Here is a 13,390-nt window from a genome sequence, read left to right as displayed (position 1 = left end):
ATACCCTATATAACTGCTAAGCCCCAGATATTAGCCCAGGTTTTCTTTAATGTATGGCAGTAATCAAACTCACCTTAAACACCTTTGTGATTGTTATTCCCCCCTCCAGGAGTAGATTCTTTGTATCTGACTCAGGACTTTGTCCTATGGTGTTTGTCTTTATATAAAGATAATTTATTTTTTACTTTTCTTGAAGTGTGGTCTATCACAAAATTCAAGCTCAGGACCTTAGGTTCTACTGATAAGTAGAGGACTATTTTTTTCTGACTGAAGATCTAAGTATCATTCTTCATCTTTACTGGCATTATGCCAGTAAAGATGAAGAATGATACTTAGATCTTCAGTCAGAAAAAAATACTTGTTATATACAAGTATATAGAGATTTATTGGTACCAGTTCAATATGCCAGTGGCATATTGAACTGGTACCAATAAATCTCTATATACTTGTATATTAGAGGTAAAATAAAAGTGAGATGCTTTTTTAAGAAATTACAAAAAAAATATCAAACACTTAACATAATTATATCTTTCAATATACTGTACTTTTTAAGAATAAACATAAAAATAATCTGTAAGTAACATGGTGATATTTGATACCCTTATAATTGTAACTACCCATAGAATGCAATTAACATAATTGTTTTGTACAATCTTTACATGTTTTTTTTTTAGGGTGAGAATTACATGTGTGCTTTTTCTACACTACATTTTTAGTAAGGTTAGTTTTCATCACACTTCAAAAATGACAGCAAAACTTTGCAAAAAACGGCATTGCATTTTTTTACATTCTTATTGCTTTCTATGAGTCAAAAACATGCAGCAACACTACTGAAATAATTGACATGCTAAAGATTTAAAAGACACTGCAGCTCTTAAAGGGAACCTGTCACCCCCAAAATGGAAGATGAGCTAAGCCCACCGGCATCAGGGGCTTATCTACAGCATTTTGTAATGCTGTATATAAGCCCCCGATGTATCTTGAAAGATGAGAAAAAGAGGTTAGACTATACTCACCCAAGGGCGGTCCCGCTGTGGTCCGGTCCAATGAGCGTCGTGGTCCGGTCCGGGGCCTCCCATCTCCTTACAATGACGTTTTCTTCTTGTCTTCATGCTGCGGCTCCGGTGCAGGCATACTTTGTCTGCCCTGTTGAGGGTAGAGCAAAGTACTGCAGTGCGCAGGCGCCAGGAAAGGTCAGAGAGGCCTAGCATCAAGGAAGACAAGAAGAGGACGTCATCCTATGAAGATGGGAGGCCCCGCACCACGACACCCATCCGATCGGACTGCCCGTCCAGGTGAGTATAATCTAACCTCTTTTTCTCAGCTTTCAGGTTACATTGGGGGCTTATCTGCAGCATTCCAGAATGCTGTAGATAGGCCCCTGATGCCAACGGGCTTAGTTCACCTTCCATTTTGTGAGTGACCGGTTCCCTTTAATTTCAGTCAGAAAAAATGAATAAATCGAGCTTAGCTGTTACTGTAAAGAACAACTTTTGCATAAAAATGTTACAGAAAAACTACATGTGAACATTGCTTAGCAATTACATAAATGTTGGTATTTTAAAAAATTGCACATAAAATACTACAGTTTCTCATAAAAAATTGGGAAGCTTATGTTAAAAAAATGTTATGGCTATTAAAACTGTGGATAAACAAACAAAATGTAATTGTTTGGTTATCTAAGAACATCACAAACATTTTATCATGGATATGCAGATTTTATGAGTGCGTAGTATACTGTATATGCTTGCATGTTTATACTATACTAGCTATTGAATCTACGCCCGGGTGGCCAGCATTTATATTGGTATATGGTCTCCATCCTGGTATGTGCTGCTTCCATCCTGTGCCCTAATCTTGTTATCTGCTGCTACCATCTTTCGCCCCCTTTTTGTCAAGCCCTCATCCTGTGCCCCCTTCCTGTCATGTGCAGCCCCCATCCTGCACCCTCATCCTGTTTTGTGCGCCTCCTTTGTTGTGAATTCTGCTCTTGGGCTCCATCCGGTGGTTATAAGTGGTAGCGCTGCTGTCTATCCTTCACAGCAGTCATCAGGTGTTTTCACTTCGGACTGGGCTATTTAGTCTGGTTTCACCCTTTAGTCAGTGCCAGTTGTGCATTGTTTCTGGAGGATTCACATCCCTTCCTGGTCTCTCCTGCTTGCTGTTCATTTCAACAAAGATAAGTTCTGCTTGTTTTTGCAGCCACATGTTGTGGGCCTTATTGTTCAGTGCATTTCATGTTTTTTCTTGTCCAGCTTAATCTGTGTAAGGATTTATGCAGCCAAGTTGGAATCTCTGGAGATGCAGATATACCCTCCATGTCTTTAGTTAGATGTGGAGTTTTTGTATTTTCTGTGGTGGATATTTTCTAGTATTTTAATACTGACCGCATAGTACTCTGTCCTATCCTTCCTATCTAGCTAGATTGGCCTCCTTTGCTAAATCCTGTTTTCAGTCTGTGTATGGTTTTTCCTCTCCTCTCACAGTCAATATTTGTGGGGGGCTGTCTATTCTTTGGGGATTTTCTCTGAGGAAAGATAGTTTTCCCTTTTCTATCTATAGGGTTAATTAGTCCTCCGGCTGTGTCGAGGTATCTAGGATCGGTAGGTACATCCCACAGCTACTTCTAGTTGTGTTGGTAAGTTCAGGGTCTGCAGTCAGTACAGATACCACCTTCTCCAGGGTACGTCTTATGCTGCTCCTAGGCCACCAGATCATAACAGTACAACTGGCCAGCAATGAGTTAACCGCATCTCAGAACAAGGGAAAGAAAGTGCTGAGCCATTTTTTTTTCTGTACTCTGTTGTGTTTTTTTTTCCCTCTTTACCTCTGGGTGGCTCAGGAGTTTGGCGCTGACATGGATGTTCAGGGACTTGCTTCTCGTGTGGATCAACTTGCTGCTAGAGTACAGGATATTTCTGATTATATTGTTCAGACTCCGGTTTTAGAGCCTAGAATTCCAACTCCTGATCTGTTTTTTGGGGACAGGTCCAAATTTTTGAGCTTTAAAAATAACTGTAAACTGTTTTTTGTTCTGAAGCCTCGTTCCTCGGGAGATCCCATCCAGCAGGTTAAAATTGTCATATCTCTGTTGTGTGGCGATCCTCAGGATTGGGCGTTTTCCCTGGAATCTGGGAATCCGGCCTTGCTTAATTTAGACACCTTTTTTCAGGCGCTTGGGTTATTGTATGATGAACCTAATTCTGTGGATCATGCTGAGAAAACCTTGTTGGCCCTGTGTCAGGGTCAAGAAGCGGCAGAATCGTATTGCCAGAAATTTAGAAAATGGTCTGTGCTGACTAAATGGAATGAGGATGCTTTGGCGGCAATCTTCAGAAAGGGTCTTTCTGAGTCTGTTAAAGATGTTATGGTGGGGTTCCCCACGCCTCCTGGTCTGAGTGATTCTATGTCTCTGGCCATTCAAATTGATCGGCACTTGCGTGAGCGCAGAGTTGTGCACACTATGGCGTTGTCTTCCGAGCGGAGTCCTGAGCCTATGCAGTGTGATAGGATTGTGTCTAGAGCTGAACGACAAGGATTCAGACGTCAGAATAGGTTGTGTTTTTACTGCGGCGATTCTGCTCATGTTATTTCTGATTGCCCTAAGCGTACCAAGAGAATCGCTAATTCCGTTACCATCAGTACTGTACAACCTAAATTTCTGTTATCTGTGACCCTGATCTTCTCATTATCGTCATTTTCTGTCATGGCATTTGTGGATTCAGGCGCCGCTTTAAATTTAATGGACTTAGAATTTGCCAGACGTTGTGGTTTTCCCTTACAGCCTATGCAGAGTCCTATCCCTTTGAGGGGCATTGATACTACACCATTGGCTAAAAATAAACCTCAGTTTTGGACACAGCTAACCATGTGCATGGCGCCAGCCCATCAGGAAGATTGTCGTTTTCTGGTGTTGCATAATTTGCATGATGCTATTGTGCTGGGGTTTCCATGGTTACAGGTGCATAATCCGGTGTTGGATTGGAAATCTATGTCTGTGACTAGTTGGGGTTGTCAGGGGGTTCATGATGAAGTTTCTTTGATGTCAATTTCCTCCTCCCCCTCTTCTGAAATTCCTGAGTTTTTGTCAGATTTCCAGGATGTTTTCGATGAGCCCAAATCCAGTTCCCTTCCACCGCATAGGGAGTGTGATTGTGCTATTGACTTGATTCCAGGCTGTAAGTTCCCTAAGGGCCGACTTTTTAACCTGTCTGTGCCAGAACATGCCGCCATGCGGAGTTATATTAAGGAGTCTTTGGAGAAGGGGCATATTCGGCCATCTTCTTCTCCATTGGGAGCAGGTTTTTTTTTTTTGTTGCCAAGAAGGATGGCTCCTTGAGACCCTGTATTGATTATCGCCTCTTGAATAAGATCACGGTCAAATTCCAATACCTTTTGCCTTTGCTTTCTGATTTGTTTGCCAAGATTAAGGGGGCTAGTTGGTTTACTAAGATTGACCTTCGAGGGGCATATAATCTTGTTCGTATTAAGCAGGGTGACGAATGGAAAACCGCGTTTAATACGCCCGAGGGCCATTTTGAATATATTGTGATGCCATTCGGACTCTCTAATGTTCCATCTGTGTTTCAGTCCTTCATGCATGATATATTTCGGAATTATCTTGATAAATTCATGATTGTATATTTGGATGATATTTTGATTTTTTCAGATGATTGGGAGTCTCATGTGAAACAATTCAGGATGGTATTTCAGATCCTTCATGATAATGCCTTGTTTGTGAAGGGGTCTAAGTGCCTCTTTGGAGTACAGAAGGTTTCTTTTTTGGGCTTCATTTTTTCTCCCTCATCTATAGAAATGGATCCGGTTAAGGTTCAGGCCATTCATGATTGGATCCAGCCCACATCCATGAAGAGCCTTCAGAAATTTTTGGGCTTTGCTAATTTTTATCGCCGTTTCATTGCCAACTTCTCCAGTGTGGTTAATCCCCTGACCGATTTGACGAAGAAAGGCGCTGATGTGACGAATTGGTCCTCTGCGGCTGTTTCTGCCTTTCAGGAGCTTAAACGCTGATTTACTTCTGCCCCTGTGTTGCGTCAGCCGGATGTCTCTCTTCCTTTTCAGGTTGAGGTTGACGCTTCTGAGATTGGGGCAGGGGCCGTTTTGTCTCAGAGGAATTCTGATGGTTCCTTGATGAAACCATGTGCCTTCTTTTCTCGAAAGTTTTCGCCTGCAGAACGCAATTATGATGTCGGCAATCGTGAGTTGTTGGCTATGAAGTGGGCATTTGAGGAGTGGCGACATTGGCTTGAGGGGGCCAAGCACCGTATTGTGGTCTTGACCGATCATAAGAATCTGATTTACCTCAAGTCTGCCAAACGGCTGAATCCTAGACAGGCCCGATGGTCCCTGTTTTTCTCCTGCTTTGATTTTGTTGTCTCGTATCTTCCGGGTTCTAAGAATGTTAAGGCTGATGCCCTCTCTAGGAGTTTTTTTGCCAGATTCCCATGGGGTCCTTGAGCCGGTCGGCATTCTGAAGGAGGGGGTGATTCTTTCTGCCATCTCCCCTGATTTACGACGGGTGCTTCAGGAATTTCAGGCTGATAAACCTGACCGCTGTCCAGCGGGGAAACTGTTTGTTGCTGACAGATGGACTAGTAAAGTGATTTCTAGGGTTCATTGTTCTGTGTTGGCTGGCCATCCTGGGATTTTTGGTACCAGAGATTTGGTTAGTAGGTCCTTTTGGTGGCCTTCTTTGTCACGGGATGTGCGTTCTTTTGTGCAGTCCTGTGGGACTTGTGCGCGCGCCAAGCCTTGCTGTTCCCGCGCTAGTGGGTTGCTCTTTCCTTTGCCGGTCCCTTGGACGCATATTTCTATGGATTTTATTTCAGATCTTCCTGTTTCCCAGAGGATGTCGATTATCTGGGTGATTTGTGACCGGTTTTCTAAGATGGTTTATTTGGTACCTTTGTCTAAATTGCCGTCCTCTTCTGATTTGGTTCCGTTGTTTTTTCACCATGTGGTTCGTTTGCATGGCATTCCGGAGAATATTGTGTCCGATAGAGGTTCCCAGTTTGTTTCCAGGTTTTGGCGGGCCTTTTGTGCTAGGCTGGGCATTTTTTTTTTTGTCTTTTTCTTCCGCATTTCATCCTCAGACAAATGGCCAGACCGAGCGAACTAGCCAGACTTTGGAAACTTATTTGAGATGCTTTGTGTCTGCCGATCAGCATGATTGGGTGGCTTTCTTGCCACTGGCCGAGTTTTCCCTTAATAATCGGGCTAGTTCTGCTACCTAGGTTTCACCCTTCTTTTGTAATTTTGGGTTTCATCCTCATTTTTCTTCAGGGCAGGTTGAGCCTTCTGATTGTCCTGGGGTGGACTCTGTGGCTGACAGGTTGCAGCAAATTTGGGCTCATGTTGTGGACAATTTGGTGTTGTCTCAGGAGGAGGCTCAGCGTTTTGCTAACCGTCGTCGGCATGTGGGTTCCCGGCTTCGGGTTGGGGATTTGGTCTGGTTGTCTTCCCGTCATGTTCCTATGAAGGTTTCTTCCCCTAAGTTCAAGCCTCGGTTTATTGGTCCTTATAGGATTTCTGAGATTATCAATCCAGTGTCTTTTCGTTTGGCCCTTCCAGCCTCTTTTTCCGTCCATAATGTTTTTCATAGATCTTTGTTGCGGAAATATGTGGTGCCCGTTGTTCCCTCTGTTGATCCTCCTGCCCCGGTGTTGATTGATGGGGAGTTGGAGTATGTTGTTGAGAAGATCTTGGATTCTCATTTTTCAATGCGGAGGCTTCAGTATCTTGTCAAGTGGAAGGGTTATGGCCAGGAGGATAATTCTTGGGTTGTTGCCTCCGATGTTCATGCTGACAATTTGGTTCGTGCCTTCCATTTGGCTCATCCTGATCGGCCTGGGGGCTCTGGTGAGGGTTCGGTGACTCCTCCTCAAGGGGGGGTACTGTTGTGAATTCTGCTCTTGGGCTCCCTCCGGTGGTTATAAGTGGTAGCGCTGCTGTCTGTCCTTCACAGCAGTCATCAGGTGTTTCCACTTCGGACTGGGCTATTTAGTCTGGTTTTACCCTTTAGTCAGTGCCAGTTGTCCATTGTTTCTGGAGGATTCACATCCCTTCCTGGTCTCTCCTGCTTGCTGTTCATTTCAACAAAGATAAGTTCTGCTAATTTTTGCAGCCACATGTTGTGGGCCTTATTGTTCAGTGCATTTCATGTTTTTCTTGTCCAGCTTAATCTGTGTAAGGATTTATGCAGCCAAGTTGGAATCTCTGGAGAGACAGATATACCCTCCATGTCTTTAGTTAGATGTGGAGTTTTTGTATTTTCTGTGGTGGATATTTTCTAGTATTTTAATACTGACCGCATAGTACTCTGTCCTATCCTTCCTATCTAGCTAGATTGGCCTCCTTTGCTAAATCCTGTTTTCAGTCTGTGTATGGTTTTTCCTCTCCTCTCAGAGTCAATATTTGTGGGGGGCTGTCTATTCTTTGGGGATTTTCTCTGAGGCAAGATAGTTTTCCCTTTTCTATCTATAGGGTTAATTAGTCCTCTGGCTGTGTCGAGGTGTCTAGGATTGGTAGGTACATCCCACGGCTACTTCTAGTTGCGGTGTTAAGTTCAGGGTCTGCGGTCAGTACAGATACCACCTTCTCCAGGGTACGTCTTATGCTGCTCCTTGGCCACCAGATCATAACACTCCTTCTTGTCATGTGCTATTCTCTTCTTGTGCCCTCACGCTGTCATGTGCTCCCATACTGCACCCCATTCTGTAATGTGCTGCTCCCATTTTACACCCCCATTCTGTCATGTGCTGCATCCATTCTGCGCGTCTACTCTATAGCATAAGGCAGCCCTCATAGGCAGACTCTGTAGTATAAGGCAGCCCCCCACAGGCAGACACTATAGTATAAGGCAGCACCCCACAGGCAGACTCTGTAGCATAAGGCAGTACCCCATAGGCAGACCCTGTAGTATAAGACAGCACTCCATAGGCAGACTCAGTAGCATAAGCCAGCAGCCCATAGGCAGACTCTATAGCATAAGGCAGCCCCATAGGTAGACGCAATAAGGCAGCACCCCATAGGCAGGCTCTGTAATATAAGGCAGCACCCATAGGCAGACCCTGTAGTGTAAGGCAGCATCCTAGAGGCAGACTCTGTAGTATAAGGCAGCACCCCCACAGGCAGACTTTCCAGTATAAAGCAGCAACCCCACAGGCAGACTCTGTAGTATAAGGCTGCACCCCCCACAGGCAGACTCTGTAGTATAAGGCAGAACCCCCCACAGGCAGACTCTGTAGTATTAGGCAGCACCCATAGGCAGACTCTGTAGTATAAGGCAGCACCCCCCATAGGCAGACCCTGTAGTATAAGGCAGCACCCCCAACAGGCAGACTCTGTAGCATAATGCAGCACCACCCCACAGGCAGACTCTGTAGTATAAGGCAGCACCCACCACATGCAGACCCTGTAGTATAAGGCAGCACCCCCCACAGGCAGACCCTGTAGAATGAGGCAGCGCCCCACACAGGCAGACCCTGTAGTATAAGGCAGCACCCCCCCACAGGCAGACCCTGTAGTATAAGGCAGCACCCCCCACAGGCAGACTCTGTAGTATAACACGGCACCCCCCACAGGCAGACTCTGTAGTATAAGGCAGCACCCCCCACAGGCAGACCCTGTAGTATAAGGCAGCACACCCACAGGCAGACCCTGTAGTGTAAGGCAGCACCCCACACAGGCAGACCCTGTAGTGTAAGGCAGCACCCCCACAGGCAAACCCTGTAATATAAGGCAGCCCCCATAAAGCAAAACAATAAATACTCAACTCTCTTCTTCCTGGCTCCTGTGCTTCTCCTTGCTACTGCTCACCTCCGGACCGTGGGCACCGGGCAGTGACATCATCGCGCCCCCTGTCAGTGTCGGCATTGGTGATGTCAGATGCTGACAGGGGGATGATGGGAGAAGGAGAATAGTGCTCCTTCCCTCATCAATGCAGTCAGCTGCATTGACTAGATGCCGATACAGCTGACCCTGTGATGACAGGTGGGGGGCCCACTGCTGGCACCGCCCCTCCACCTGCTCAGGGGCCCATAGGGGCTGGGCAGCAGAGTAGGGAGATCGATTCTCCCTGCTCTTTCACAGAATGTAACTGTATCGACATGCTGTGCATGCCAATACAGTTACCATAGCGTAGCTCCGGGTGGGCCCTCTCCGAGCACCGGGCCCAGGGCAATGGCCCCCTCTGCCCCCGGTAGCTATGCTACTGCTGGATGCATAACTCTGTGGGGTCCAGACTGCGATATTTCTGCAAATTCAGCGTGCCGATCAGTCGAACATCCCTCCGGTGGATATTAGCTACTCACAAATGGCACCCTTACAAAATCCAGCTTCTGCAGCATTTCAATTATGATGGCCCAGATTGGGGCGCTGAATATGCAAAATGGGCAAAACAAAAATTTGAACAGGACCCTCAGTTTATACAGAACATTATGTTCAGTGATGAGGCAAACTTTTTTGTTGCACCATTTATATGGATACGCCTAAATCAAATGGGAATGGTGACAGTTTTCTTGCGTAGGGTGTCTTGCATTGACATCTGCTGCAATGACCCGGGTACTGCATTCACCAGAAATCAACACAATTTCTATCCGCGCCTCACATGTTAACCTCTGCGACATGTCAATGGCTGTAAACAAAGAGAAACTTGTAAATAACTCATGAAAGAATAAAGTTACGTTAAAACCAAGCACACCATTATTTTTCTTGTGACACATCAAACTTATTGAGAATTTCACATGACCCTCTTCCCATTAGAAAAAATAAAGTTGGATCCAAAATAGCCGACTTCAAAATGGCCACCATGGTCACCACCCATCTTGAAAAGTTTTCCCCCTCCCATATACTAATGTGCCAAAAACAGGAAGTTGATATCACCAACCATTCCCATTTTATTTAGGTGTATTTATATACATGGCCCACCCCGTGCACAAAATATTACACCTATAAGGTCCATTAATAACTACTTTCTAATTATGGCTAATTATATTCGATCTACGTTATTATAGGATGTATAAGGAGTGTCATGCTGGGTGGTTCTGCCTCTTCACATAAGGGATTATCTTCTTTCCATCTGGATCCCTAGGTGTTATCTTTTAACCCCTTCAAGACGCAGCCCTTTTTCATTTTTGCATTTTCGTTTTTCACTCCACTCCTTCCCAGAGCCATAACTTTTTTATTTTTCAGTCAATATTGCCATGTGAGGGCTTATTTTTTGCGGGACGAGTTGTACTTTTGAACGGCACCATTGGTTTTACCATGTTTTGTACTAGAAAACGGGAAAAAAATTCCAAGTGTGGTTAAATTACAAAAAAGTGCAATCCCACATTAGTTTTTTTTTTGTTTTTTTTTTACTAAATTCTCTAAATGCTAAAACTGACCTGCCACTGTGATTCTCCAGGTCATTACAAGTTCATAGACACCATGTCAAGGTTATTTTTTATCTAAGTGGTGAAAAAAAATTCTAAACTTTGCTAAAAAAAAATTGTGCCATGTTCCGATACCCGTAGCGTCTCCATTTTCAGGGATCTTGGGTCAGGTGAGGGCTTATTTTTTGCGTGGCGAGCTGAAGTTTTTAATAATACCACTTTTGTGCAGATACATTCTTTTGATCGCTCGTTATTGCATTTTAGTGCAATGTTGCAGCGACCAAAAAAACGTAATTCTGGCGTTTTGAATTTGTTTCTCGCTACGCTGTTTAGTAATCAGGTTAATGCTTTTTCTTATTGATAGATCGTGTGATTCTGAATGCGGCAATACCAAATATGTGTATGTTTGATTTTTCTTATTGTTTTATTTTGGATGGGGCGAAAGGGGGCTGATTTTAACTTTTATATTCTTTTAAAAAAAAATTATATTTTTTAAAACTTTTTTTTTTTACTTTTGCCATGCTTCAATAGCCTCCATGGGAGGCTAGAAGCTGGCATAGCCTGATCGGCTATGCTACACAGTAGCGATCATCAGATCGCTCCTATGTAGCTGAATTGCAGACTTGCTATGAGCGCCGACTACAGACTGGTGCTCACAGCAAGCCAGCATGAGTAATCATAGAGATCTTTCTGGTTACTATGCCGACGCATCGCTGACCCCCGAACATGTGATGGGGTCGGCGATGCACGCATTTCCGTACGCGCGACTGGAATCGGTAGTTAAATGCCACTGTCAGCGTTTGACAGTGGCATTTATCTGGTTAATAGTGGCAGGTGGATTGCGATTCCACGTGCCACTATTGCGCGCACATGTCAGCTGTACAAAACAGCTGACATGTCGCGACTTTGATGTGGGCTCACCGCCGGAGCCCACATCAAAGGGGGATGACAGAAAAACAACTGTCAGATCCAAACTAGTGTGAATAGGTGCATACCAGGAGCAGCTACCTCCATATACAATATGCACACAAAAGGTTGCACTCTATCGTGCCAAAGCATGTCAAATATGAAATACATGAAATATGAATAACAAAATGGCTCTTTGAAGACTAGGAAAAATTTGTGAGATGCTTTGCACAAAATTTGGCCAAGTAGTGTGAGCCCATCAACCATCGTCAAGGTGGTCTCATTAATCTGATGGGTCCCTGACCTTCCTGTCCACTTGGTTCTGGCCAACCCATATGTAGGCTTTGCTGAGAGAGGTGTCCACATTCACCCAAGCATACACACATTAGCCTTCGGTAAGTGCTCACATTTAGACAGGAAGGTCAGGGACCCTTCAAATTAATGAGACCACCTTGACGATGGTTAATGGGCTCACACTATTTGGCCAAATTCTGTGCAAAGCATCTCACAAATTTTTCCTAGTGTTCAAAGAGCCATTTTGCTATTCATTTTTCATGTATTTCATATTTGACATGCTTTGGTACGATAGAGTGCAACCTTTTGTGTGTACACATCAAAGGGGGAGACGCGACATGCGCCGTACTAGTACAGGGCATGGCGTGAAGGCCTTAATGTGACCTTAACTTACCATGGTATTATTTTGTGTATTTATTTATTAATAAACTTTATATATTTTTTGTCAATTAGGTGCCCTTATTGCTCTTTTTTCTTTTTCATCTCACACAGTAAAATGTATGTCTTAACTGGAGATGAGGGGCTGAAATTAGCTTTATGTCCACATTGACTTAGAAATCTTTTTCAAGGTAAACTAATTAATCATGTAAGTTACAGACGTTATTTGACGTTGTGCCATCGGCTTGTTGGACACGCCTGTGAAACAAAACTTGGAAAGTGAATGTCTAATCCTTGCATAACTCCACGGATGACTCCATATATCTGAAATATTTTCACTCTCATGTCTCATCCCTCTTTTTCCATTGTGTTCACCTTTCCGTAGAGATAAAACATGTGCCTTTCAGAATATCACTGACTCATTGGGTGGCACCTGGCCAGTCTACCGCTTCTGCGATAACTATTGGAGAAGAGAGGTACAGTTTTAATTAATGCTCACGTACGAGTAATCTGGAGTCTGGCAAACACCTAATTTTTATCCTTCACCTAACACAATATAATTACCACATTATGGGAGTGTTGACAGATATCATATGTATCATAGGGTGTCAAAAAGTTTAAGCCAGTGATGTACAAATGATTTTTCCAATGACTAAAAGCAAAAAGAAATTATTATTAATGATGTGTTGTAGGTTTAACACCTTCATGATTGGGCATTTCCCATTTTCCTCCAAATCATCCAAAAACCATAACTTCTTTATTTTTCTGCCAAAAAAATATGCAACTTCTTTACGTTTCTGTGCCAAAAATGGCACAAAATCTGATACCTGCTTTTTTGCTTCATTTTTGGGGCATTTTTGCACTTACTCATTGCTTTCTATGGGTGAAAAAATGCTGAAAAAACGCTGAAAAAAACACTGAAACAAGGGGCATGTTGCACTTTGCAGGTTTTCCAATTAAGTTACGAAATAAACAATGTATGTGTATAAAATTTCTGAAATATCATAGCTTTATAATCTGAGAGATAAAACATTTCTAGATACAACAATATCAAATATCATTATGTAGTTTTATTTTCTTACACTGAGGAAAGGGGGTGATTTAAGCATTTGTATTTTTTAACATACAGCTCTGGCAAAAATTAAGAGACCACTGCAAAATGTTCAGTTTGTCTGATTTTTCTCTTTATAGGTATATTTTTGAGTAAAATGTAAATTGTTGTTTTATTCTATAAACTTCTGACAAGTCTCCGAATTTCAAAGCAATACATTTTTTATTTTTTTCTGAAAAGAAGTAATGGTTAAGATTAAAAAAAATAAACAGGGCTTTCAGATCTCAAATAAGGCAAATAAAACAAGTTCATAATCATTTAGAAACAACAATTCTAATGTTTTAACTCAGGAAGAGTTCAGAAATCA

At 43.2% G+C, this 13,390-nt stretch overlaps 1 protein-coding gene across 2 annotated transcripts in view; it reads left to right on the top strand.

The window, feature by feature from the left end:
• LOC143775604 (dual oxidase 1-like) overlaps nt 1-13,390 on the top strand; it is a 325,016-nt gene that overhangs the window by 92,819 nt on the left and 218,807 nt on the right. For both annotated transcript variants that reach the window (XM_077263942.1, XM_077263940.1), the window contains one exon: nt 12,358-12,448. In XM_077263942.1, the coding sequence (XP_077120057.1) occupies nt 12,358-12,448 (91 nt within the window). The remainder of the gene's footprint in view (nt 1-12,357; nt 12,449-13,390) is intronic.

This window comes from Ranitomeya variabilis, chromosome 5 (genome assembly GCF_051348905.1).
Source record: "Ranitomeya variabilis isolate aRanVar5 chromosome 5, aRanVar5.hap1, whole genome shotgun sequence".
Classification (NCBI taxonomy): Eukaryota; Metazoa; Chordata; class Amphibia; order Anura; family Dendrobatidae; genus Ranitomeya; species Ranitomeya variabilis.
Note: the sequence above shows the minus strand (reverse complement) of the source record. Positions and strands in the feature narration are given on the sequence as shown.